The sequence below is a fragment of the Spermophilus citellus genome (assembly GCF_964194105.1).
Source record: "Spermophilus citellus genome assembly, chromosome: 4".
NCBI classification, from domain to species: domain Eukaryota; kingdom Metazoa; phylum Chordata; class Mammalia; order Rodentia; family Sciuridae; genus Spermophilus; species Spermophilus citellus.
In genome coordinates this window covers 134,430,401-134,454,130 of record NC_138185.1, presented here as the reverse complement: position 1 = coordinate 134,454,130, position 23,730 = coordinate 134,430,401, and the positions used below count along the sequence as shown (strand labels likewise).

Here is a 23,730-nt window from a genome sequence, read left to right as displayed (position 1 = left end):
TTTATTTTTTAAAAAATATTTTTAGTTGTACATGGACACAATACTTTTATTTATTTCATTTTTATGTAATGCTGAGGATCAAACCCAGGTCCTCACTGGTATAGTTAGGCAAGTGTTCTACCACTGAGCTATAACCCCACCCCTTACTTTTAACAGTTCCTCCAAGGATGAACCTGCAGGCAAAACTTCCTTTTGTCAGCATCAGGAATTTTGAGAATAACCTTTTTACATAGGGAATTCATGAAGTCTAATCGCATTTTCAGGAGATTCTAGTTCTGCCTGTCAAAGTTCATCCTCTTTCTGGGTGTCCTGGCGCATGCCTATAATCTCAGTGGCTCGGGAGGCTGGGGCAGGAGGATCACCAGTTCAAAGTCAGCCTCACAACTTAGTGAGGTGCTAAGCAACTCAGTGAGACCCTGTCTCTAAATAAAATACAAAATAGGGTTGGGGATGTGGCTCAGTGGTCAAGTGCCCCTGAGTTCAATCCCCAGTACCAAGAAAAACAAAAAACAAAAAAACAAAACAAAAAAGTCACCTTCTTTTATCTCTGTTAACTCCTCAGTTTTCTTACCTGTAAATAAAAATAAAGGATTCTTACTGGTGATGGTGCTACAGCCACTTGTGTAGCAGTTTTATCTGCTAGATTTATAGGATAGAAACTCAGTACCAACTCAAGTTTGGCAGAACGAGGTAGGTAAAGTCTCCAGGATGCCTACACTAGAGTTTTCAACTCAATCAGACTCAACACTCCTCTCTTTCAAGTTTCAATTAGTTAATTAATTTTGAGACATCTTCTTGCTATGTTCCCCAAGTGGACTACAAATTTTAGATCCTCTTGCCTTCATACTTCCGGGATTATAGGCATGCACCCCTCACCCAACTTCCTCCCCTCCCACTTTTAAAACACTTCTTTTTAACTGGCCCAGGATCTCTGTGAACAGTGGCATTTAAGACTGAAAGGTAGACTGCATTGGTGGTGTAGGAGCAGAAAAGGGAGTGATCCCTTTGCTGCACATCACAAAGATTCATGGCTGACAGCTTTACAACAAAAGTAAGGTTAATAAGAGCAAAGCCTAACAAATTTATTAACATGCAAATGTAGATGGGAGCTATACAAAATATGAAAACAAAGAAAAGTCACATGGCTGCTGCTTACTTGCCTTCTTCATAGGGGAGAGGGAAACAGGGAAGATGTAAGTGATTTAGAATAGTAAATGATTTCAAGGTGAGATGAACAAAAGACCAGGCCTAGGACAAAATTCTTGGGGCCCTAGTATAGTGTTTAATCTTTTCATCTGTGAAATGAGTTTAATCTTCCTTAATTAGTAAAGTTTCAGTAAGAAGATTGAAGACAATTGTGTTCCTTTCTGGTGAACAGGAGAACTTCAGGGAAACCCCTTCTTTTAAGAGAAAGATCAACAGAAGAGAAGGGAGAAGGTTTGAGAGACCTTGAAACTACTTCTTTTCTTCAATATGTCAAAGCCCCAACAGTGGTTCAGATTCAGATATGGTATTGATGGTTCTGGCATAATTCTCTGGAATGGTGATAATTTTTAGGTAAAATTTCCCCAAACAACATCTTTGAGTTGCCTGGTAGTTACATTCCTGAAAAACTCGAGTAGTAGATGGTCAGTGTATGTTCAAGAAATAAAAAATAAGACACATTTTTACATGTGATTTTGAGCCCAGATTATAAACAGATTTTTAATATATTTTGCGCGTGTGTGGACGTGCTTGTGCACACACAAAGTAGGCTGGAACTTCTGGCCCTCAGCCCCTAAATACTCCTCATAATTGGAACAACCAAATATTGCTCTATTAATTTCCAAAATGCCCCATACGTATTGCCCCTTTGAGAATCACTCGTGTACAGAGTGTGGAAGTTACTGATGTAATCACGCGGGGGAGAGGAGCAGGAGGTACTAATCCCTCCCTTGCCTTTTCTCGGAAAGCACTGGCCTTTTGAGAAAAAGGAAACTAAGTGCGGGGAAAGTCCCGTTCTCTAATCTGAACCAGCTCTTTTTGCCCAGAGGTTGATGACGAGCCATCCTGGCCTGTGTTTCAATTGGTCAATTGAGAAACAATAAAAGTAGATAGAAAGTGGAGGAGGGCAAAGTTTTTCGCTATGCAGTTGTTGCACCACACCACCTGCTTGGTGACTGGCTCAGCTCTTTGGGCGTATCCACCCTGACTACGCTATTCCGCCCCGCCCCCTTCCTTTGCGTGTCCCTTTCTGTTCAACTGTTCCCCTTGGCCTCTGGCCCCAACAACCCAGCACCGTCCTCTTTCTGTGCCCTTTGTAGTCTGCACCTAGGTTCTTCTTGGTCGTGTACCGAGAAGTAGCTGAGCGGGCAAAGTAAGCCCCATGCTGCAGGGCATGGTTTTTGTTCTCTTATTGCTGAATTGCTGCGGACTGGGCTGGGCAGGGTAAAATATCTGGGTCATTGACCCGCCCTTGGGTGCATGGATGCAAACAGGGGTGGTAGGTAGTGCTCTTGGAGGCTGACCAGCCTCCTCCCAAGGGCTCTTTTTCTGGGAAGAGTGGGAAGGAGGAGGGGCTAGAGATGGGTGTTGATCCACTCAGGATATACATTATATTTCCCCGGTAAATAGGTTGGTGCTGGGTTTCTGTTCTCGCCACTAAAAGGCTCAGGGGTCACTCCAGTTAAATTGGGCTAATTGGTGAAATAACCACACAAAAGACACAAATACCTTTTTCTTTGGGGTCGCTGTGATGGCTCCTCTGACCTTAAGAGTCCTCAGACAGACAGAGGGAGAGCACACACTGACCCCTTTTATTGAGGAGAAGCTATTCAAATGAGACAAGGGGTCAGGTTTCAGGGGGCTGAGTCTATCTTCATGATGTCCACTGTCAGCAGGTTGACTGACACCTGGATAGGCCACACCCAAGGGCACAGTAAGAGAAGGGGACACACACAAGGCACTTCCATGGAAGATTCTATCCTAAATAGGGCAAGGGTTATATTACAAAGGAACAGGTGAGCCTAGCTTCACCCATGGGGCTGTAGCAAGACACACCCATGCGCGAGACACCGACCCTTGAACCCAAGAAGGGTGGGGAAAGCTCTGCCACATTTCTGGGACTGAGCGACTCAGCACCTAGCTGGGGAGTGTGACTCAGTCACGTGTAAGGTTGGTCTCCCACAGGTCGATACTTATGATGCACAACCTACCTCTGGGTTCCATCCATTTTTGTCTTGGGTTTTCACTTCCCCCTCTAGGTTTCAGGGCTTGGTCTAAATCCAGATGGTGTGACGGTACTGTGTAACATTTCTGTTAACTTACATGTTTACTGAGACATAATTAATAAACTGTAGTGGCACCCCATTTTCCACAGAAAAGTCTCCAGAAATCTTCACCATGGCTGATTTTAGGACTGTCAGCAAAAGAGTCTCTACCAAAGAGTTCAATGTAGATAAACTTCCTCTTTTCGTGCTGCCCTGTTTTACTTGGCCACTGGCCAGGAAGATCAGCACTCCAGGTGCTGGACACCCCCTTACTAGTTTTTCACAAATATATCCAGCATAGTAGTTTGTAGAAATGTGCAAACAAGGCCTCTGGCCTTAAACTGGGCTTCACAGTGATGTCTACATTTTTAAGATAAGAGAAGTTACCAACTGGGCTCCATGGTAACAGCTGGCCCCTGCTGGAGAAGGGGAGAAGAAGCTCTCCTCTTCTCAGGTGTTGTCCTTGAAGAGTTAACTTGCCCAAAACAGTGGGGGGGGGGGAAAAAAAAAGCTGCCTTTATGTGAACTTCTGCAGACTGTGAACTTCTGAGCCCTTCCCCTTACATGCTGGGTATAAAATTCTGAAACTACCTGAACTTGGGGTTCAGGGGACTTATTGATTACAGCAAAAGCTGTGCTGTCTGGACATGGCTACAGCCAAATAAAATTGTTTCCTGCTATCTTCAGTGCCTGGCCTCTTTTGTCCCTACAACAAAACCATGCAATTAACACATTTAAAGTATACATACAATTCAGTCTAGCAGCAGGGCACCCAGCTATTCCAGAGGTTGAGGCAAATCTCAGATTCTAGGCCAGCATGGGCAATTTAGCAAGACTGTCTTGAATAAAATTAAAAGAGCTGGGTGCCATGGCACATGTCTGTAATTCCAACCTCAATCCCAGTCTGTAATTCCTACTTGGGAGACTAAGGCAGGATTGCAAGTTAGAGGCCAGCATTGGCAATTTAATGAAACACTTTCTCAAAATAAAAATAAAAAAGGGCTGGGAATGTAGCTCAGTAGTTGAGCACCTCTGGGGTAAATTCCTAGTACAAATAATAATAATAATATTTATGCAGACAACCCTGAAAATTCCCTACAGCTGAAGGGGGCTACACTGGAGACTGAGGCAGGAGGACCAGAAGTTCAAGGCCAGCCTCAGCAACTTAATAAGATCCTCAGCAACTTATTGAGATCCTGAAAAATAAAATTGCTGGGGACATAGTTAAAAGCTCCCCTGGGTTCAATCTACATTACAAAAAAAGGAGGTTAACTCCTGACATGGATGTGAATAGAACTTGGGGAAAATGAAGTAGTTGATCTCACCTGTGAACCTCTAGAACCTGTAGTGATTGAACGTGTTAGTTCATGACTTTGTTGTGATTATTAAATAAAAGGGAAATTTCAAGTCCAAACTGGCAGCTTATGTGTGGAGCAGTGACAAGGGACAAAGAGACATGTTTGTAACTAACAGTGCCCATCATAATTCCCTGGGAGAAGAAGTCACATAGTACCTGGTTATATCCAGTGTTGAATTTGCATGAATGGGTACTCAGAGATTGAAGTGAGCAGACAACCCAACTACTCTATGGAGTGTGACCATAGTGCTGAGGGAAGTAACTCAGTGCTGAAACATTTGCCAGCATTGGCCAAGACCCTGGGTTTGATTTTTGGCACATACAACAACAGCAGCAACCACAAAACCACATTGATTCCTGTGTATGTCCCTTTAATATACTAAAATCTGCCAGTTTGTTTGAAAAAAATTATCCCCTATCAGTACCACTTTATTTGTATATGATATGTGCTTTGTTGCTCAGTACAGACAGATCTTCTGGCTAGATTTTCCATGACACTGTGCAGAAACTATAGGTTGTTAGTATCCATGCTGTTTTAGTTAGTTAATTAATTAATTAATTGGTACTGGGGATTGAACTCAGGAGTGCTTTACGACTGAGCTACAGCCTCAGTCTTTTTATTTATTTATTTATTTATTTATTTATTTATTTTTGAGACAGGGTCTCACTAAATTGCTCAGGTCCTTGCTAAATTGCTGAGGCTGGCCTTGAACTTTTCATCCTCCTGTCTCAGCCTTCTGAGTCACTGGTGTTTATACCAAAGTGCCTGCCTCTATTTTTGCAATTTAAAAAATTACTATCTGGAGTATATAAAAGACATCTAATTTTTTTGTATGCTCTGAGACTTTTTGTTTCCTTTGGTTTAATACTTCAGAACTGGACTTTGGTTTTCATAGTGTGCTAGATGCTGATGGTTGTCCTCAAAGCAGTATTCTAGTTTTCTATGGTTTGCATGTCATCCAAGGCTTCATATGTCGAAATTTAATCCCTACTTCGAGGTATTAAGAGGATGGAAATTTAATCCAACAACTATGGTGTTTGAAGATAGGACTTTTGCAAAGTGATTAGGATTAGATAAAGTCATTGGGATTAGCAAGATGATGACTGAATCCTGATGGCTTTATCAGAGGGAGAGATACTAGCCAAACACGTATACACATGCATGCATGCATGCTACCTATCTCTTGCCATGTGAAACCCTGCACTACACTGGGGCTCTGCCAGTAAGATGATCATTATTAAGTGTGGTCCCCTTCACTGGGCATCTCCAGAACTGTCATCTGAGCCAAAATAAACTCTTTTTTGTGTATTGGGGATTGAACCAGGTCTTGAGCATGCTAAGAACAAACAGTACCACAGAGCTACACACCCAGCCCTAAACCTCTTTTCTTTATAATGTAGTCACTCTAGGATATTAGTAACGGAAAATGGACTAATGCATCTTGTTTTATCATAATCATCAATTTTTAGTTGGCCACATGGGGCCTATGGTGCCACATGAATGCAACATCCTAGAGATGGTGGAACAAGTAGACAAGATAGCATTTGGGAGACCAACAACATTGCAAACCAGAGACACAATACAATTTTTGCCTTTTGCTTAAGAGAGAAATAAATTTCACTGTTGCTTAAGCACTATTATACTGGGTTTATTAGGTTGACACATAAAATTAAGCATCACAATGGCTCTTATGCAGAGCAATGGACTCTTCTTTCTTTTTAAATATTTTTATTTTTTAGTTGTAGTTGGATACAACACTTTTATTTTATTTATTTATTATTATGTGGTGCTAAGGATTGAACCCAGGGTCTTGCACATGCTAGATGAGTGCTCCACCGCTGAGCCACAACCACAGCCCAGGAAGTCAGTTCTTTCTAATCACCTCTCAGCACATTGAAGGGAATATGCAGATAGGGTGCTGAGTGGCCTGCAAGGCCAGACTGCTAGAATCTAGAATTGTGGTTCATGCTCTCTGACCTGCCAGGACTACCTCTTTCACCTTGGCTATGCAGGCATGCTTACCTTCCAACACATTTTTCAGCTAATCAAATTTGCATGCTTCTCTGTAAACAAAACAATATCCAAGGGTCACAGGCCTTGGAAAGCACCCTGCTCATTTTTCTTTTGCAGAGAATCACATAGCACTCAAAAATCAGCCTGTATTTTAGAGTGAGAAGGGATGAAACTTCTGTAGTGCTTTCACCCTCTGCCTCAGAATGATATGTACAGTAAAACTTGTTCCTTCCTTCCAGTGATTGCAGGGGCATTATCTACCCTGTGGAGGCACAGTTGTACCTGAAGCAGTGCCCATCCCTGTATCATGTCTGTCTATCCACTGCATTCTTTGGAATATTGCTCATACCCTAGACCTCAGTTGCTTGACTTGGTGCAGATACACAAGATAAATATAGTATATGCATTTATTTATTTATTTATTGGCACTGGGGATTGAACTCAGGGCTTTACACATGCTACATAAGTGCTCTACCATTGAATTATATCCCCAGCTTGAGTGGTTTCAAAATGAAATGAGAAATAAAAATAATATGAGAATGAAAAAAACCTCAAAACATTTCTAAATATTATTTTCTCACTTTAATAGATTATCTTGTGTATGCCATTTTGGAGACTATTAATTGCTGACATAGCACAGTGTGTCATAAACATGACTATTGATCAAAATACCTGAGGTGTCTATTAAATATAGGTTTTGCTTTTGCATGTATTATCCATGTGATTTCCCCCCCAAAACTGGGGATTGAATTCAGGGACATTTTGCCACTGTGCTACATCCCCAGTCTTTTTTTTTTTTTTTTTTTGGTACTTGGGATTCAACTCAGGGACACTCAACCATTGAGCCATATCCCTAGCCCTATGTTGTATTTTATTTAGAGACAGGGTCTCACTCAGTTGCTTAGTGCCTGGCTTTTGCTGAGGTTGGCTTTGAACCCGTGATCCTCCTGCCTCAGCCTCCCAAGCCACTGGGATTATAGGCATGGGCCACTTCTGGCTAAAAGTGGTTTTTATGACATATTAAACAGGATTAACCTTGGTCTGAGGAATTTGGTACTGCCCTGGTGCTCTCTAGTCACTTGTATGGATGTTCCAACAGTTTTGTTTCAGCCCGTCTGAAAACCTTTTGAGCTATGGCAACTTTGGGGAAGCTTTTGGTCTGAAGTGGCAACACTAAAAGTAGAAGTAAAACTTACACATTCTTTTTCTTCCATTTTCAGTTTCATGATATCATGCAGGGGGATTTTTGTTCATGGGCTATGTACAGATAGCTTTGACATGATAAATCTAATTTTATGGGGACATTAATCAGGGTGGCATTTAAGATGAGCTCTTCCATTCCCCTTTAGCTTTCAGAAGACCAAAAAAAAAAAAAAAATCCTACAACTTATGTTTTCTTCTCCTGGGGAATGGTATGAAGAAGGTGTGGAGCCTTAGATAAGGCTCTTCCAGCATCACTGACCCTCTAAAAGGAGGGCAAAGGGGTAGTCACTGTGGTGTGGTGTGACAGGGAAGAAACAGCCAATTATCCAAACAAAATGGCTTGTCTTCCTTTCTTATGGATAAGCACAAGCCACAGAAACAGCAGTTACTCTATTATCCAACCTAAAAAGAGAGCTGGGGATGTAGCTCAGTGGTAGAGCATTTGCCTAGTATGTGCAAGGCCCTGGGTACAGTCCCTAGCACTGAAGGAAAAAAAAAATTGCAGTGTGTTGCTGGGTGCTGCCTTTCATTCATTAATTCACTCACTCATTCAGCTAGCATTTATTAAATTTTTTTAAAAATATTTTTTAGTTGTTGATGGACCTTTATTTTATTTGCTTATTTATATGTGGTGCTGGAAATCGAACCCAGTGCCTCATACGTTATGAGGCAAGCACTCTACTGCCGAGCTACAACTCCAGCTCTGCATATATTAAATTTTGATAGAGTACTGGCTGTTTTAGCTATGATGAATAAAATGGTCCTTTCTTCTAAGAAATGCACTTTCTTGGAGAAGAGATAAGAAAATAGTTCTAATGAAAGAAATAATGAAGTGTAATAAAAGTTATGATAGAAATATCTGCAGGGTGCTGCTGAAACATAAAAGAGGAAATAATTCTGACTTCTCAATAACTTTCTTGGTGAAGGAGGAGCCCCCTGGAAGAAGGGACAGAATGTGCAAAACCACAGAAGTATAGCACAAAATCCAGGGCAAAAGTTGTGAGTATTAAGGCTGGACAGTTAGATAGGAGATAAACATTTAAGAAAATATTGACTTAAAATAATTACTACTAAAAAAACTTGTTAACTCTGTAATGGCTCCTTATAGGTCACACAGATCACAGCAGTCAAGGTGTGAATCTCTGTGAGGTAAAACTGCTGAAAAAACTGTATGAAATGCTTTTTGAGGGCAAAAAGCTTTTTTTTTTTTTTTTTGTTTTTGGTCTTCCTTGGCCTTTGCTACTTTCTCAGGGCTATTTCAACAGAATGTCAGAGGTGAAACAACTGTCAGTTAAAGCCTCTTGGTTGGTACCTTGATGCTGTCTGTGATGATCAAGAGCAGGGTGTTAGATTTATAGGCTGCTGCTGCTGTATCTTCTCTTATAAAATAGCCTTATTCAGAAATGGGGATCTATGAACCTTAATATTAGACTATCACTTCAAATCACAAACATCAAAAAGAGAAAAGAAAAAAGAAAGAAAGAAAAAAGGGTGAGTTGATAAGTCATTCCAATCAGGGTTTCTCTTTCTTTTAAGCAACTGACAAACTGTCACGGAATCTGCCAGACCCCACACTGGCCTTGTGCCTTCTCTCCAGCTCCTGAACTTTTCCTCTTCCCCTCATGGGCTCTGAGCCTATTCCTAGCATACAGGTCCTAGGCTCCTGGTCTGCAGCCATCCTGGTCCTACTGAGCTGATCCAAGTGTCCTGCTTCTGCTCCTGGTGACCTGATGATCAAGCTTCATGGAGGTGAGTTAGTCTTCCAATGCAGCTGGTTTTCTGGATATGATGTGGAAAATAAGATCACAGAATGGGATATGAATTTTAGACCATGAAAGAAAATACATGGAAATATTTAACTTCGTACAGGTTGTAGCTTCTATATTCTCTGAAAACCTCAAAATAACTGAGAATTTAGAGAGGCTGGTAAGAAAGTAATGAAATCCACCATAGCTTTTTGAAAAAAATTAAATGCTATATAAAACTACCCTCTTTATTAATGTAATCACCTTGTTAGTTTTTGATTAAAATTATTAAGTATAACTTGCTCTTCTTATTATACTATCACTCTTGATAATTTTTTTTATTTGATGCAGAGCCTACTCTCCCAGGAGCTAAACATTTTTTAAATTGAATTCCTTATCTTAAGATCCCTTCCAAAGAATTAAAGTCATCATACTGCAGTGATACATGCATACTCATATTTATAGTGGCACAATTTAATAGCCAAACTATGGAACCAACCTGGGTATTCATCAAATTTTGAAGAGTAAATAAAATGTGTGTGTGTGTGTGTGTGTGTGTGTGTGTATATATATATATATATATATATATATATATATATTATATGATGAAGTTTTATTCAGACATAAAGAAAAATGAAATATGTCATTTGCAGGAAAATGCATAGAGACCATCATGTTAAGCAAAATATGTCAAATTCAGAAGGTCAAGGATCATATATTTTCTCCTTTTTTCTTTTTTACCTCCAGTGTGGAAGCTGGAGGTAAAAAAAAAAAAAAAAAAGTGGAGGTGGATCTCATGAAAACCAAAGGGAGATGAGTAAAAGGAAAGGGACAAGGGATGGGAGGTGGGAAGAGACAGGGAAGTCCTGGGAGTGATATTGGTCAAATTATATCGTTAAATTTTGTGATTGTACAATTATCTAACAAAAAATCCCATCAGTGTGTACAATTATAATGCACCAATAAAAATGTGGGAAAAATCCTTTCAGAGCTAAAATAAAAGAAATTATATTCTTCTGAACTTAGTGTTCTTTTCATTGTGAGACAGACAAAAGAGAAAGTATATTTGCCACAAGAAAGCTGAAAAAACTCACTAAAATTAATTGACAAAATCTCAACATATGAGCCCTCCTGTTCTGAGTTATCATTTCCACCAGTTTCCTCTTCTTATGATGTTTAAGTTCATTATATGTGCATTAATTATTAAGACCAGGTTCTTTCTGGTGCAGTGGCATATTCCTGTAATCCCAGCAACTTGAGAGACTGAGGCAGAAGGATCAAAATTTCAAGGCCAGCCTTGCAATTTAGTGATACCCTCAGCAACTTAGTGAGACTCTGTCTCAAAATAAAAAATAAAAAGTACTGGGGATATAGCTCAGTGGTAAAGCACCCCTGAATTTGATCCCCAGTACCAATAAATAAATAAATAAGATCAGGTTCTAATTTCCTCTATCACAGGACCTTTAGGTTTGTTTTTACTCTTCTTTGCCCTTAGCTGTTGAAGGAAACAGGGGCTATAAACATTGTGTTTATAATTTTTAGAGGAAAAAAATAAACACTATTGTCTCTACCTATTATACTCTTATCCCTTTCAAGGCCAAGTCAGGAAAAATAGATACTTTTCTACAATAGTAAGAAAAATTGGTCCTGTGATAGTAAGCATTTCATTTCAAATATTCAGTGAGAGGCTGAAAAGTTGTCAACTAAATGATCTAACATCTCTTTAAACTGTAAGAAACTCTAAAAACTCAACAAGTTCAGAATCTTTCTTTCCTTCTTATGTGAAAAAGGCAAAACTTATGAAGCAAGGGTGCGTTTTGCTCTTGAGTATGAGTTGGCTGTGCCATATGGCTTCTCTCTAGATGGATTGTATTTCTCTGCTCTTAGGTTAATTCTTCAAAATCTGCCCATCTGGGCTGGGGATGTGGCTCAAGCAGTAGCACACTCGCCTGGCTTGCGTGCGGCCTGGGTTCGATCCTCAGCACCACGTACAAAGATGTAGTGTCCGCCGAAAACTAAAAAATAAATATTAAAAATTCTCCCCCCCCCCCTCTCTCTCTCTCTTTAAAAAAAAAACAAAACAAAATCTGCCCATCAAAGTTTTAAAAACTTACTTTGGAGGACTAAAGCCTGGAAAGCAACAAATGAATGCCCCTTATATGTTTTATTAACCTTGATTTCAAAAATTTGCAATCTAAATCTTCTCAGGAAAATAAAATCTTTAGGATAACAAATTTTCCTACAAATTTCTTCTTGTTTTTTAAATAATTATTTTTTTATTTGTTCTTTTCAGTTATTCGTTACCGTAGAATATATTCTGACATACAAGCATGGAGTATAACTTCCCATTCTTGTGCTTTGTACATGATGTGGAGTTACATTGGCTGTGTATTCATATATGAACATAGGAAAGTTATGACTGAATCATTCTACTGTTTTTCCCATTCCCATCCTCCCTCTCTTCCCCCTAGCCTTTGGTTTTTGGGATTGGCTTATTTCACTTAGCATGATAGCCTCCAGTTCCATCCATTTACTGCAAATGACATAATTTCATTTTTCTTTATGGCTGAGTAATATTATATTGTGTATATGTTCCACTTTTTAAATAATCTATTCATCTATTGAAGGGCACCTAGGTAGGTTTTTTCCATAGCTTAACTATTGTGAATTGAGCTGCTATGAACATTGATGTAGTCATGTCACTATAGTATGCTCATTTTAAGTCCTTAGGGTATATGCTAAAGAGTGGGATAACTGGGTCAAATGGTGGTTCCATTCCAGGTTTTTTGAGCAATCTCCATATTGCTTTCCAGAGTGTTGCACCAATTGCAGTCTCACCAGCAATGTATGAATGGACCTTTTCTCCCATATCCTTGCCAACATTTATTGTTACTTATATTCTTGATAATTGCCATTCAGACTGGAGTGAGATGAAATCTCAGTGTAATTTTAATTTGCATTTCTCTAATTGTTAGTGATGTTAAACATTTTTTTTCATATATTTGTTGACCATTCATATTTCTTCTGTGAAGTGTCTGTTCAGTTCCTTTGCCCATTTATTGATTGAGTTATTTGTTATTTTGGTATTATTTTTTGAGTTATTTATATATCCTGGAGATTAATGCTCTATCTGAGGTTCTTCTATGAACATTGATGTAGCTATGTCACTAGAGTATGCTCATTTTAAGTCCTTTGGGTATATGCTGAAGAGTGGGACAACTGGGTATATATGGCAAGTTACTTAAAACAAATTTCTAATGACATCATAGCTCTCCTTGCCTTTTTTCTGTTCTGAGAATGTTTGCAGTAAGTGGAAGAAGGAGGATGCACTTTCTTAGAAAGTGATTCCTACCAGCCACAGCTTTGTAAAGACAAGATATCCTAAAAGATTTCCAGGTACTGGGCTGGGGATGTGGCTCAGGCGGTAGCAAGCTCACCTGGCATGCATGCATCCTGGGTTCGATCCTCAGCACCACATACAAACAAAGATGTTGTGTCCACCTAAAAAATAAATAAATAAATATTAAAATTCTCTCTCTTAAAAAAAAAGTGAATAAACCTTAAAAAATAACAAACAAAAAAAAAAAAAAAAACAAGATTTCCAGGTACTGAAATTTAGAATCTCCTTTGGTTTCTTTTTTTCTTTCTTTCTTTCTTTTTTTTTTTTTTTTTCAAATTCAAAGCCTCTTTATTAACAGTAAATCCGGGGTTACTTTTTTTTTCTTTTTTTTTATTGGTTGTTCAAAACATTACATAGTTCTTGATACATCATATTTCACAGTTTGATTCAAGTGGGTTATGAACTCCCATTTTTACCCCGTATACAGATTGCAGAGTCACATCAGTTACACTTCCATTGATTTACATATTGACATACTAGTGTCTGTTGTATTCTGCTGCCTTTCCTATCCTCTACTATCCCCCTCCCCTCCCCTCCCCTCCCCTCTCTCTACCCCCTCTACTGTAATTCATTTTTCCCCCTTGTATTATTTTTCCCTTTCCCCTCACTTCCTCTTGTATGTAATTTTGTATAACCCTAAGGGTCTCCTTCCATTTCCAAACAATTTCCCTTCTCTCTCCCTGTCCCTCCCACCTCTCATCCCGGGGTTACTTTTTGTACCCACGGCTGGCCCTCCGGCCTCTGGCGCGCTGGAATTTCCTGCTCTTGGAGCGGACATAGGGTTTGGTGTGGCTCTGTGGGATCCCAGGAGCCTTGCCAAAATGCAGGTACAGGGTACACTCTCGGCCCTTGCGAGGACCAGAGAAGAGGACAGTGCCACGGCTCTTGGGGGAGTCCAGGGCCAGTTGGTCAAAGGTGAGGATCTTGCCCCCAGCCTTGAGGATGCGGCTGGGGCTTGGCTGCTCACACGAGGTGCGCACACCTTCAGTTTAGGCACCTCCTGAAAACGAACGTCATCTGTTATAGTCCCCAAGACCACATCGGTTTTGTTTTCTCGGCCAGGAAGCTTCATCTTCCGGATCATCCCAGAGAGGGAGAGAGGTGGCCTATTGGTGGGACTCATGAACAACCTCTTCAGTACCACTTGGTTGAAAGTAGAATTGGTTCCTCTAGCCAGAAACCTGTACAACTTGACCAACAGCCTTAGTAGACTTCCTGGCTCTTCCTGGGCTGCTTGCGTTGAACCTTTCGGTCCTTGTTGTGGCCTATGTCGACTCCCATGATGGCGCCTAGAGCTCGGCCTAGTCTGGAAAGAGAGAGCCTGGTTTCAATTTTTTACTTCTCTCCAGTGCAGTAAAAAGTTATTCCAGGTATTTTGCCTCATTCATTTGATCTTCTTAATAAATCCAGTTTCATAAAGCATATTGATTGGCCTCTTGCTGATTTAATGATTAAGATAAAAGGCTTTGGAGGCAGATAAGGAATTCAAATATGGGCTCCAATACTTAATAACTGTGATCTTGGCAAGTTACTTAACCTCTCTAAGCTTCAGTTTCCTTAAAATTGGGGTAATAATACCTATCTCATAGGGTTTTTATAAAGATTAAATGAGATAATATGCATAAAGCATTTTGCATAGTGGATGCTTACTAAATATTACATGATCAATGTCTTGTTATTATAGCAGAAGATGTGTTTTTTCTTTTTTTCTTTTTGGCGGGGGCGGGTACCGGGGATTGAACCCATGCATGCTTAACCACTTGAGCCCACATCTCCAGCCCTTTTTAATTTTTTTCTTTTTAATTTTGAGACAAGTTTTGCTAAGTTTCTAAGGTTGGCTTTGAACTTGTAATCCTTCTGCCTCAGACTCCTTAGTTGCTGGGATTACAGGTGTGTGCCACCATGCTTGGCTAAAGGATTTATTCTTGAGAGACAGGCTAACTGGAAGAACCTCAACTGGCAAGATGAATTAACCATAAAATCCCCAATCAATCATATTGTATGAACAACCAATATCATTAAATATATTTTTCATATCATAATTAAAATGTACAATTCAGTGGTTCTTGGCATATTCTCAAAATTGTACAACCATCACCACTATCTTAATTCCAGAACATTTTCATTATCCCCCAAAGAAATCCCAAGGCCATTATCAGTCACCTCCAAACCCCTTTGACCCAGTCTTGGCAACTACTACCTACTTCAAATATATTTTAAAAACACATTGAATAAAATTCCTAAATGACATCCACTTTCAAAAGAAGCTGGAGTTGTCGCTCAGTGGTAGAGCTCTTGCCTAGCACGTGTGAGGCACTGGGTTTGATCTTCATCATCACATAAAAATAAATAAATAAAATTAAGGTATTGTATTCATCTGCAACTAAAAAATATTTTTTAAAAATATTTATTTTTTAGGCATAGATAGACACAACACAATGTTTTTACTTTTTATGTGGTGCTGAGGATCCAACCTGGGTCCCTCCCACGCTAGGTAAACGCTCTACCGCTAAACCACAATCCCAGCCCTAAAAAAATATTTTTTTAAAAAAGAAGAAGAAGGGGCTGGGGTTGTGGTTCAGTGGTAGACCACTTTCCTAATGTGTGAGGCACTGGGTTCAATTCTCAGCACCTCATATAAATAAAAAAAATAATAAAAGAATTAAAGCAGCAGCAGCAGCAGCAGCAGCAGTGGCTGGATTTACCAGCACAAACCAGCTCTGGTAGGTAAGGTACCCTTTCTCCTAGATCATCCTCTGTTGGCTGGGTTCTCCTACAAGTTTTGTTTTATTCAGAAAGCATCTGTTTTTAAAGTTTTCAAGACAATCCTGGCTGGCTTGAAATGCATTTTTTTTCCCCTGTACTGGGAATTCTACCCAGGGCTTCTTGCATGCTAGACAAGTGCTCCTTTGCTGAGCCACAACCCCATCCTTTTTTTTTTTTTTTTTTTTTTTTTTGAGTCGGGGTCTAACTAAGTTGCCCAGGCTGGCCTTGAATTTGTGATCCTCCTACCTTAGCCTCCCAAGTAAAAATGCAAATTTTTTGTACTTGAATTTTTTTTCTGGGTTTGGTCTTTTAGCACATTGAAAGGATGGAGAATAAACAGATTTTGTTCTCTTCACTTTCACATAATTTCTCACTCAGTCTGGAACAAAAAATGAAGTACTCTGTTTTTGAATATTTTGTTATCTTTTGGCTAATGAAATTTAAATGAATTATTAACATGTAAAAGGACAGTAAATTAAAGTTTTTCAATGTATATCAGAACCATGGAAAAGAAGACTAGAAATATGAATTTTCAACATATTGAAGAGAATTCTGAATTCTGGCCTTTAAAAAACTCACAAAAACTTATCTTGGTAGGCTACAAAGAACAACAGAAGATTTTGGAGGGTTAATAATCATTATTAACTAGAGCTTGCAAATTATTAGATGATAGGGCATGAAGAAGATAATAAAATATCTAAAGATAATTCAGATTTAAAAACTGGAAGACTTGTGATGCAATTAATAGATATAGGGAAGTCAAAAGAAGGAACGAGAGCTGGGTGTGGTGGCACACGCCTATAGTCCCAACTACTTGAGAGTCTGGGAGTGGAAGATCTCTTGAGCCCACACATTCAAGACCAGTCTGGGCAACATAGACGATGTTTAAAAAAAAAAAGGCAAAGAAATAATAAAAAGAAGAAGAACAACAGAAGGAACTGATTTGGGAAAAAATGATTTCTGTTCTAGTAATATTGGTTTTGAAGGACCCAGTCATAGGCTCAGAGATTCAGATTTGATAGTTACTCATATAGAGGTTGTATATGAAATCATATAATGAATGACTAATTTGGTAAGAAGAATATAGAGTGGAGCTAGAAGAGAGCTGAAGACAGACCATGCCATTGTCCACACTTAGAATGAGAAGAGTAAGAGAAACTAACCAAGGCAGAGGAGGGGCCAAAGGAAGGAGAACTAGGACAGTACCACATCACAGGGGCCAAAGGATAAATAAGTCAAGAAAGATGAAGGTTGAGATTGTCATTAAATGAGTGTTTAGCAAACTCTACCAAATGAGTATCTAGCTGAGGTAAAGGGTCTATTAAAAGGGCAGAGATTCAGATAAGCTACCTTAAGCAAAGAGAAAACCTCACTTATTATGAGGATAAATGTTTATTACTCCAACACATGTTTTGGGCCCCTACAATGACAAAGCATCTTGCTAGGAAGAATCAAAGGACAGTGTAGTGGTTAATATAACACAGCCACTGTCCACATTGCTTCTTTTTTAAAAAATATTTATTTTTTGGGCTGGCGATGTGGCTCAAGCGGTAGCGTGCTCGCCTAGCGTGCGTGCTGCCCGGGTTCGATCCTCAGCACCACATACAAACGAATATGTTGTGTCAGCCGAGAACTAAGAAAAAATAAATAAATGTTAAAATTCTCTCTCTCTCTCTCTGTCCCCCTCTCTCTCACTCTCTCTTTAAAAAAATATTTATTTTTTAGCTTTAGGTGGATACGATATCTTTATTTTACATTTATGTGGTGCTGAGGATTGAACCCAGTGCCTCATGCATGCCAGGCAAGCACTCTACCACTGAGCCTCAACCCCAGTCCTTCCACATTGTTTCTATAATTTTTGTCTCTACCCAATAGCTGACTTCACCCTACATCTCTGCATGTTTTTCTGCCTTCTGTTTAAACTTCATCTCCAAGATTGTTTCTTTATGACTCTCCATCCCATAATCTTTCCTTTCCTGAACTCTACTTCATGATGATCCTTCAAGCTACTGCTCTTACTTTCAGTTTCCTGATTCTGTTTCCAGATTCTTCTTTTTGCATTAGATCAGATCTAGGGTTGCTGGACAGTCTATGGAATAGGTCAGAAGCCCATCTGTGGCTTGGGAAAGGGAGTGGAAGCCACATGGTATGTGGAGTGCTGATGTTTAGCATGGGCTATGGGATGGCAGATATTTCTGGTAGGCACTGGGAATTAATCTTAGTCTAAAAAAAATTAAACATGCAAAAACCTCACAGTATTTTCTATAAAACTCTTAAATATTGACTTTGAGTCCCTATTTCCATGGGCTGGAGAGAAATTCAACTTGTATTATTTGAGGAATGGCATCCACACTGATTACTGCTAAAAGTCTATTACTCAATCTGGTTGGTGGTGTATTGAAGACATCTTGAAATATGGCTATCCCCTTCATGCACACATACACACCCTTGTCTAGATAGCTAGAAATACTAAAGTTTCAGTGACAATTTAAGCTTTAGTTTTAAAGTGGTAAAATAAAAGCACTGATTTCCTCCTCTTAGAAACTAATCCTTCTTTAAGTCAAAACTATAAGGACAATGAAAAATAGATAAACTCTTTACAATGAAACTAGATACATCAAGTAGCTTGGAATACAACCTATGAAGGAGTGCAGATCTAACATAAAGAAAGAAATACAGCTGGATATGGTGGTGCACACTTGTAATCCCAGTAACCCTGGAGGCTGAGGCAGGAAGATCCACATTTGAAGCAAGCCTCAGTAATTTAGCAGGCCCTAAGCAACTTAGTGAAACCCTGTCTCAAAATAAAAAAGGGCTGGAGATGCAGCACAGTGGCAAATTGCCCAGTATCCCCCCCCAAAAAAAAAAAATTACATAGAAAAGTGCCTTATCATGTGGACCAAGACCCACATGTACCTTGTAGAGAACAATGAGAACAGATGGATACAGCAGGCTGAAGGAAAAACTTCAGAGCTCTTATCTTTGAGATACAGGTAAAGTGAAGTTGAATAAGGACAAATAAGCTATATTTACAGGAAACAATCTGTTCATGAGGTAGTGTGGAGGAGCAAGACTGCACAGTAAGCACCCCTGAGTGCTGTCACGGGGAAAAAAAGAACTTGTGCACATATTGTTTCCTAAAGAAAATATCCTCAAATATGGCTTTGCTTCCACCTTCACCCAAGTCTCTTGCAAAAATAGAAACAAAAAATAAATTGCATCTATAAGAATTGAAGAAAATGTCCAGAGTAAAGCAAGATACTATGACATTAGGAAATATAAAAGAGAAATTACGAAAAATTGAGACTGGAGTGAGAAACTCTGATGTCTGTTTGATAGGAGTTTCAGAAAAAGAAACTGGAGAGGTAATATTGAAAGAGAAAAAAGGCTACATTATGGGGCTGGGGATATAGCTCAGTTGGTAGAGTGCTTGCCTCCCATGCAGAAGGTCCTGGGTTCAATCCCCAGCACCACAAAGGAAAAAAAAATAGCTATATTCCATTTGGAAAAGTAAAGGTGAGACTCTAGATATGAAATGAAGACAAAATAAGCAATCATCAATGAGGTTGGAATTTGATTATGAGGCAAAGGATTTAACCATGTTCCCTTCTAGATTAAATCTGAATATGAGAGCAACTAAGCCCATAAGTAGAGGCAAACATAAACTCCAACTGGGAATATAGAGTTAGGAATGAGAAGTTAGAGTTCTGGTTAAATTTTCAAGGGGATGTATAGCAGCTCTGGCCTTCAGGCTTGAATTCCCTTGATTCTACCACTGAGAAGTTTATCCTTCTTTGAGCTCCAGGTTCCCTCAGGAGAAAAGGAATAACCCCTACACCAATCCTCAGGGATTTTACCCCAGAATAAATTTTCTGTTTGTACTTTTCATCCTGTAAATGGAGATTATAACACAAATTAAAAATTAGTTTATGTACATTTAACATTTTTTTCCCTCTGTTTTAATGTTCCTTGATTTTGCCTGCACAAGATTTGATCTTCAAGTCCCCTTTTAGTTCTCCCTTCTAGATGTTTTTCTTGACCATAACCCCCTGGTTAAAAGAAACACTTAATTTTTTTTTTGTCCATTCATCAGTTGATAGACATTTGGATTGTTTGCACTTGTGGCTATTGTAAATAGTGATATTAACATTTGCATAGAGGTTTTTGTTTGAATGTCTATTTTCAACTCTTTTGGGTGTATACCTAGGAGTGGAACTGTTAGGTCATATGGTAATTCTATGTTTAACTTTTTGAAGAACTACCAAACTTTTCCACAGCAGCGGCATCATTTTACATTCTCATCAGCAACATATGACAGTTCCAATTTCTTTTTATCCTCAACAACACTGGTTATTTTCCAATTTTAAAAATTATAACAGTGAAATTGTATCTCACAGTGGCTTTGATTTAGATTTTCCTAATGACTAATGATATTGAGCATCTTTTCTTTTCTTTCTTTTTTAAAAAATTTTTTTAGTTGTAGATGGACACAATACCTTTATTATTTATCTATTTATTTTTATGTGGTGCTGAGGATCAAACCCAGTACCTCACACATTCGAGCAAGCATTCTGCCACTGAGCCACAATCCCAGCCCTTGAGCATCTTTTCAATTATATGTTGACCAATTGTTTTATCTTCTTTAGATAAAATATCTATTCAAGTACTTTGTCTATTTTTCAAAATTTTTATCCCATTTCTTTCATGACTCTTTTAAAAAAGAAAATTCATATCTTAATAATGAGGAGTCTCCTTGCTTACAGCACTTTCCACAGATTATTCAAATGCATTTATTTGAAATAGTTTTATTCTAGTCCATTTGTATTTTTTATTTATTTGGGGGGCAAAAGGGATTTAACCCAGGGGCAATTTACCACTGAACTACATCCTAGCCTTTTTTTTTTTTTTTGACTTTGCACACAACAGTGCATTAGTAATACAGTTGTACAATATTTCCTTTCCTTTGGGTTTTGCATAAGATGGTTTTGCAGATAGAGTGAGCAAGCTTTGTTTTTGCGTTTGTTTTTTCTTTTTAAACATGTATTCAACTAGAAACAATTCAGAATAGATTAATACTGCCTTTTTATCACTACAGTTAGCTAAAAAATTGCCAGGCAGTCCACAAAACAGGATTTGCTTTAAGACCAACCCTTGGAGTTAGCTAGAGACTAACAACATTGGGAGCTGCTGGGCCAGGACAACTTAGCTTATCCCTAGCATTAAGAAGAAAGTCCTGGTTGGAGGCACAAGATCTGCAGCACCAGCAGTGACGTGACTGCACAGCTCCATCGCAAATATTTATTTGCAGAGTGATCACCACTGAGGGGGCATATAGCTGTAGGTGGGTATTCCTGGGACCTGGTATGTGGGCACAGTGACTGGGCGAGGAGCAACAGGAGTTGGGTAGTGAACAGTCAGCGGGGTACCTGCTGACATGGTCATCATGATCCCAGGAACCATGCCCATGTGACCCCATTGCCTCTAGGAGGAGGGATGGGATCAGGGTACACTACAGCTGCATTCCGTTGGGCTGCACCACCAGGGTGTGAAGGATGACATGAGTAGGTGTTGCATAAGTGGCTGTGTGTAGTACATGCCTTGCTGTGCAAGGGTTCTGCTGGGGGTGGGCACTTCCCACAGGGTCAGAAGAAGAAGACTGTGGTGGCACGGCCCAGCTGTTGGGGGACAGGACACTTTGTAAGGTGTGCCAGGAGTGTAACCTGTTTGGAAGGTAGGATTCCCTCCAAGGTAGAGAATAGGCAGGGGCTGCAGCTGCATAGCCCATGGGGAAACCAGTTGGATAAACAATTTCTTTGGCATTTGCATAGATAACCCCAGATAATCCAGGGCTATAAACAGGATTCATGATTTCAAGAACTCTCAGAGTCTGTCTGATAGGTGTCTCTTTTTTGGATTCAGCCCTTGGGGAGACATTCAGCAGGGCAGGACCACCTACCTGTGGCCACTGCCCTGCCCCCTTCTTCCATCCCCAGTCCTTTTTAGTTTTTGAGACAAGTTATCACTGAGTTGCTTAGGTCCCCACTAAGTTTCTGACGCTTGCCTTAAACTAGCAATCCTCCTGTTTCACCCTCCTGAGTCCCTGGGATTATAGGTGTGTGCCACCATGCCTGATCATTTGTGTTTTTTTTTTTTTTTTATTTGAGATGGACACAGGGCGCTGTGGTGCATGCCTGTAATTCCAGCAGCTTGGGAGACAGTAGGATCACGAGTTCAAAGCCAGTCTCAGCAATGAAGATATGAGATTCTGTCTCTGAATAAAATACAAAATAGGCTGGGGATGTGGCTTAGTGGTTGAGTGCCCCTGGATTCAATCCCTGTACCCCCAAAAAAATTTTGAGAGGGGGGTCTTGCTGTGTTACCCAGGCTAGTCTCAAACTTGTGACTCTCCAGTCTCAGCCTCTGAGCTGCACTCCCTTCTGTATCTCTAATCCAATCTCACTGCATATAATCTTCTCTGTGCCTACTTCAACAGCATTCTACTAGGGCCACACTAGGTTACAAGGTAGACATCAACAGAGACATCATGGCAATATTTTTTAAAATTAATTAATTTATTTTAACTAGGTATATATGACAGAAGAATTTATTTTGATTTATTGTACACAATTGCAGCACAACTTTACATTTCTATGGTTGTACATGATATAGCATCATACCATATGTGCAGTCATACATGTACCTAGGGTAATAATGTCCATCTCATTCCACCGTCTTTCCTGCTCCCATGCACCCTCCTTACACTCCCTCACCTTTGCCCAATTAAAGTTCCTCCATTTTTCCCATGCCTGCCTGCTCCCTGTTGTGGATCAGGATCCACTTATCCAAGAGAACATTCGGCCTTTGGTTTTTTGGGATTGGCTTATTCTCCAGCTCCATCCATTTACCTGCAAATGCCATAATTTTATTCTCTTTTAATGCCACATAATATTCCATTGTGTATATTTACCACAGTTTCCTTATACATTCATCTATTGAAGGGCATCTAGGTTGCTTCCACAGTTTAGCTATTGTGAATTGAGCTGCTATGAATATTGATATGGCTGCATTACTACAGTATGCTGATTTTAAGTCCTCTGGGTATAGACTGAGGAGTGGGATAGCTGGGTCAAATGGTGGTTCCATTCCAAGTTCTTTAAGGAATCTCCATACTGCTTTCCAGATTGGTTGCACCAATTTGCAGTCCCACCAGCAATATATGAGTGTGCCTTTTCCCCTATATCCTTGCCAACATTTATTATTGTCTGTATTCCTTTTTTTAAAAAAAAAATTCTTATTGTTGTCTGTATTCTTGATAGCTGCCATTCTCACTGGTGTGAGTTGAAATCTTAGAGTAGTTTTGATTTGTATTTCTCTAATTACTAGAGATGTTGAACATTTTTTTCATATATTTGTTGATTAAGTATATTTATTTTTTGAGAAGTGTCTGTTCAGTTCCTTAGTCCATTTGTTGGTTGGGTTGTTCGTTTGGTTTTTTGGTATTAAGTTTTTTGAGTTCTTTATATATCCTGGAGATTAGTGCTCTATCTGACATGTGTGTGGCAAAAATTTGCTCCAAAAATGTAGGCTGTCTGTTCACTTCATTAACTGTTTCTTTTGCTGAGAAGAAGCTTTTTAGTTTGAGTTTGTACCATTTATTAATTCTTGATTTTATTTCTTGAGCTTTAGGAGTCTTGTTAAGGAAGTTGGGACCCAATACAACATGATGGGGCCTACTTTTTCCTCTATTAGGCTCAGGGTCTCTGGACTAATTCCTAGGTCCTTGATCCACTTTGATTTGAGTTTTGTGCATGATGAGAGATATGGGTTTGTTTTCACTTTGCTGCATATGTATTTCCAATTCTTCCAGCACCATTTGTTGAAGAGGCTATCTTTTCTCCAATGTATGTTTTTGGTGCCTTTGTCTAGTATGAGATAACTGTATTTATGTGGGTTTGTCTCTGTGTCTTCTATTCTGTACCATTGGTCTACAAGTCTAT

General features: G+C 39.4%; 1 protein-coding gene and 2 pseudogenes across 3 annotated transcripts in view; 1 reads left to right on the top strand and 2 right to left on the bottom strand.

The window, feature by feature from the left end:
• Nucleotides 1-9,260: 9,260 nt before the first annotated feature.
• Nucleotides 9,261-23,730, top strand: part of TRIM69 (tripartite motif containing 69) — a gene marked incomplete at its 3' end in the record, with an annotated part of 36,437 nt that continues 21,967 nt past the window's right edge. Inside the window, exon 1 of the mRNA XM_081292870.1 lies at nt 9,261-9,571. Coding sequence (XP_081148996.1) covers nt 9,566-9,571 — 6 coding nt within the window. The 5' untranslated portion in view covers nt 9,261-9,565. The remainder of the gene's footprint in view (nt 9,572-23,730) is intronic.
• Nucleotides 13,675-14,248, bottom strand: LOC308648356 (large ribosomal subunit protein eL18-like; annotated as a pseudogene). The gene has a single exon. The product of its transcript is annotated as a large ribosomal subunit protein eL18-like (transcript).
• On the bottom strand, nt 21,047-21,599 carry LOC308647437 (myelin-associated neurite-outgrowth inhibitor-like; annotated as a pseudogene). The gene has a single exon. The product of its transcript is annotated as a myelin-associated neurite-outgrowth inhibitor-like (transcript).